Source organism: Engraulis encrasicolus, chromosome 17 (assembly GCF_034702125.1).
Source record: "Engraulis encrasicolus isolate BLACKSEA-1 chromosome 17, IST_EnEncr_1.0, whole genome shotgun sequence".
NCBI classification, from domain to species: Eukaryota; Metazoa; Chordata; class Actinopteri; order Clupeiformes; family Engraulidae; genus Engraulis; species Engraulis encrasicolus.
In genome coordinates, this window is record NC_085873.1 from 8,150,102 (window position 1) to 8,153,996 (window position 3,895).

The 3,895-nt window shown below is 44.1% G+C and overlaps 1 protein-coding gene across 1 annotated transcript; it reads right to left on the reverse strand.

Moving 5' to 3' along the window:
* Nucleotides 1-626: 626 nt before the first annotated feature.
* Nucleotides 627-2,255, reverse strand: LOC134467613 (uncharacterized). The gene is made up of 3 exons (XM_063221454.1): nt 2,082-2,255; nt 1,584-1,664; nt 627-1,103 (listed from the first exon to the last, which is right to left on the reverse strand). The coding sequence occupies exons 1-3, from the start codon at nt 2,253-2,255 to the stop codon at nt 678-680; spliced, it is 681 nt and encodes a 226-aa protein (XP_063077524.1). The 3' UTR covers nt 627-677.
* Nucleotides 2,256-3,895: the final 1,640 nt, after the last annotated feature.

Sequence of the window (3,895 nt, forward strand, 5' to 3'; positions counted from 1 at the left end):
CACTGCCATACTCGGAGAACAATTGAAAGTACAGGAGAAAGGTAAAAATCAATCATTTAACTTAAGTGTAAAATAAGCTTATTTCCAAAAATGGGACAGTATCACTTTAACATAATTGTTACGTTGTCTTTTTACTCACAATACGTAGCAATAAACGCCGTCAATCAAAGCAAGCCTGTGTCCAGACATCGACCACCGTGGCACCTCCCACTCGGTCTTGGCATGGCGCGACATGGGAAGATCGCACCCATCAGACGAGCTGGTTGCAGCCAACTTGTTCCTCTCTACTGGTAGGAGGTCGATGAGCCGTCGTACATCCCGATACAATGTGGTACCTTGTGGGTCCCCAGGACTTTAGGTTGGCTTTGGAATCTTCACATGAGCACATCCACTTGGGGGGAATTTCATATGGACATCCCAGACAATGCCTTTGGAGTGGTCACATTGACCACTCTTGCGAGCTTGAATTGCTCCTTCAACGCATTTTGGTCGCAGAACCACACTATATCTGCAACAGCAACATTTCTTCTTGAAGTGTGCCTCCCTTCATGTTATTTCTGAGCGCTGCCCACCCTACACTGGGCTGTCTTGATTGTGTTAGTTGGCTTGTTCATAGGTCTCTTTTTCGCCCTTGAGTGCACACATGTCCCTCTGTGGCGATGGTTAGAATTAGTTTGTCAGTGTGAGCAAAGTACACATGCATACTGTACACATACACACATCAAACTATGTGTATGATGGTGGTGGGGGGCTTGAATAGGGCAGATATTAGTCTTTGATAGTTGGGGTTGCTGGTGACGGGGCGTGGGGAAGTTTGTAGGAGGAGAGCTGGATTGCTGGGAGGAGAAGATCTGGATTGTTGGAAGCAGGGGGCTACAATAATAAGTCTGATTGGCCACTGCTTCTCCTGACTTGGTGGCAGGGTTATGGTATAGGGATTGGGTCTTGAGCTTGATGAGCTCCCCACAAGGGTTCTGCTCTGGAGGCCGGCGGCCTTTCAGAGTGGCTACCCTCTCGGCCAGGCTGCGCATGCGGGGGAAGAGCATGAAGTCGTACATGACGGCGCCCATAGAACCACAGATCATGGGACCCACCCAGAACGCCTGCAGGAGGAGGGAAGAACAGAAACCATATTATACTGTAGTTACATGTGAGATGCAGACACATCGGAGCAAGACAGAACAATCTTAAGGGGCACAATGTAGCACTACATAGTTTGTGTAGATTTTGAGACAGGCATGACACGGGCACCGTGCAGTAATGAAAACATGCTGTTTAACAAATTTCTGCCTCTGTGTCTATCTTCCACCTGTGAACACAATTCTTACAGCATTCTGTGATGAAAAATAGTCTCACAGTGAAATTAGTTAATCATGTTCAGAGTTTACTGAGGATACTCAGGTCATTACAACAATACAGCTTAATCAGTCCTATCATCGGGGAAAGGCACATTTCAGCCAAAATCAATACTTAACTTATATGAATACTTCTTGACACACTAACAGTGCAGACCACATAATTCTATATCTGACCTGAAAGTAGTTTACAAACAATGGAAAGGTAAACACACTTTTTTTTCTTACCCAGTGGTTCATGAAACTCCTCTTGAACATGGCAGGGGTGAAGGACCTGGCAGGGTTCATTTCAGCTCCAGTGTAGAACATCTGAAACAAACAAATAGTGTTCATAGTTGAGTTTTAGATTTAATGTAAAGAAATAAGGAAGCAATAAATTGTTGCGGCCTGGATGTGTTGATCTGTTCTATTTGGGGCCACACATGCTTATTTCTCAATGGTGAGAGCAGGTTCGCACATTGAAAAAGTATTTGATCAGTTTATAACTTTAATGGTAGGTGCATTCTAATACAGAGTCAAAATATCAGAGAGAGAGAGAGAGAGAGAGAGAGAGAGAGAGAGAGAGAGAGAGAGAGAGAGAGAGAGAGAGAGAGAGAGAGAGAGAGAGAGAGAGAGAGAGAGATTCATCTGAATACAATGTGACACTGGAAGTAGAGTATTTAAGGGAATTCTCTTAGGTTAGAAAGATTAACGTTAACATAAATGTTACATAGGCTTTTTACTCACACAACGCAGCGAGGATCGATGGAGGCTGGCTGGCTCTTGCTTCCCCTGGCTGGGCAGCAGGCTTATGGGGCCTGGGTATTGAGCTTGACGAGGCTCCCTGCAGGTGTGCTGCTGGTTCATCTCCAGGGGCCGGCTGCCTTTCATGGTGCGGGGGAAGAGCATGAAGTCGTACATAATGGCGCCCACAGCGCCACAGATCATGAAACCTGCCTAGTACACCTGCACGAGCCATATTATAGTTGCATGTAAGCTTCAGAGACGTTGGAGCAAGACAGCATGGCACATTCTGCAAAACACCAATAAATAATGTAATGACTGATTTAACTGAATACTTCTTGACACACTAACAGTCCCTAACACTGCACAATTTTAATGCATAAATTCTAGATATTTTTTCTAACCCAGTGGTTCATGAAGTTCCTCTTGAGCATAACAGGGGTGAAGGATCTGGCGTGGTTAATTTCAGCTCCAGTGAAGAACATCTGAAAGAAACAAATAGAGTTCAGAGTTGAATATTAGCTTGAATGTAGAAAAAAGACATTTCAGAGAGCAGGTTTCCACACTGAAAAGGTCTAATGTCAAGCACAAGTTTTTTTTTCTCCTGAAAGCAGAGTAGAGCAGGCCTTTCAGGGTTCTGCCTTGATCAGTGCACAGGTGAGCACACACAGCACTGATGAAGGCAAAACCCTGAAACGTGTGCTCTACTCTGCTCCAGAGTTATTGACTCGAGTCATGTGACTGGGACTCAAGTCCAACTCGAGTTGTTAATATGATAAATTGACAAAATGTCAAAAGACTTGTGACTTGACTTGGGCTTGAACATCAATAGTCTCTACTTGGACTTGGGCCTCATGACATCGCACAAAGACTTGCCCCTTCCCATGATGCTTCCCGTTAAAAATATTTTATCTATCCAGTTCAACAAAATCGGAGCATTTTCTACAGTTGATTTCATAGCGCAGACAGCGCAAGCTGCCAGCAGCAGCTTCATTTGCAACGTTCTGTCTTTGAATGCCCACAGCACTTCAGCACGGCGTGCACATTTTAGCACAGTTTAAGAGTTTAGCTACATTCAGCACTGTTGCCAACACGTCCAGCAGTTTGGGCATTCTTTAAGTAGATAGACCAAAACAATTGTATGGTCACAGATCTTTGAATAATTGTATGGTTGTCATTTTCAATGGAGTTTTATTTCTGGAGAGTTAAAATGTCCCTACCAAAGCCATACCATCAGCAAGGTTTGAAATACTTATTCTCACTGTACAGGTACCTGGTGGGCCCTGGTGACTCAGTCCAACATTGTCCTAGCCTAGAAATCTAGACGCCCCTAGCGACAGCAAATTGAATTTGCTCCCGGGGGCAGTCTAGCGGACCCCGGTCGTTTTGCGAGGCTGAAAGTTATCCGATGACAGGGCCAATGAAATCGCGAGGGGGGCCGGGCTACCTAGTAAACAGGAAACTTTCTAAGAAGAAACATGGTGGCCGTCCGTGCTACGTACAGCACGAAAGTGTTTACTTAATTTAAAAAGCCTGGATGATAATACATTTCGTGGCTGACATGGATTGATGTAAAAATACACCATGAACTTATTGGACACAAATAGATCACAACACATTACCATTTGATCATTCGATGTTTTAAGCTAGCTCGGTAAGCTAATTTGAGCATTTTACAGAACCAGATAGTTACACGGTATTATCAGACTACTACTGTAGGTGTAGAATGAAATTGCTGCCCCAATTTCTAATAAGACACATGCCATTAAAAACGAGACATTTGGGAGCTTTGAAAGTCTTTGAGTAGCTTACTAAAT

Coding starts and splice junctions, on each gene's coding strand:
- LOC134467613 (XM_063221454.1), bottom strand. CDS start 2,255: ATGTACGACTTCATGCTCTTCCCCCGCACCATGAAAGGCAGCCGGCCC. Junction 1,665..2,081: donor ATCGATCCTCGCTGCGTTGT/GTGAGTAAAAAG, acceptor TGTTTGTTTCAG/ATGTTCTACACTGGAGCTGA. Junction 1,104..1,583: donor GGAGTTTCATGAACCACTGG/GTAAGAAAAAAA, acceptor CTCCTCCTGCAG/GCGTTCTGGGTGGGTCCCAT.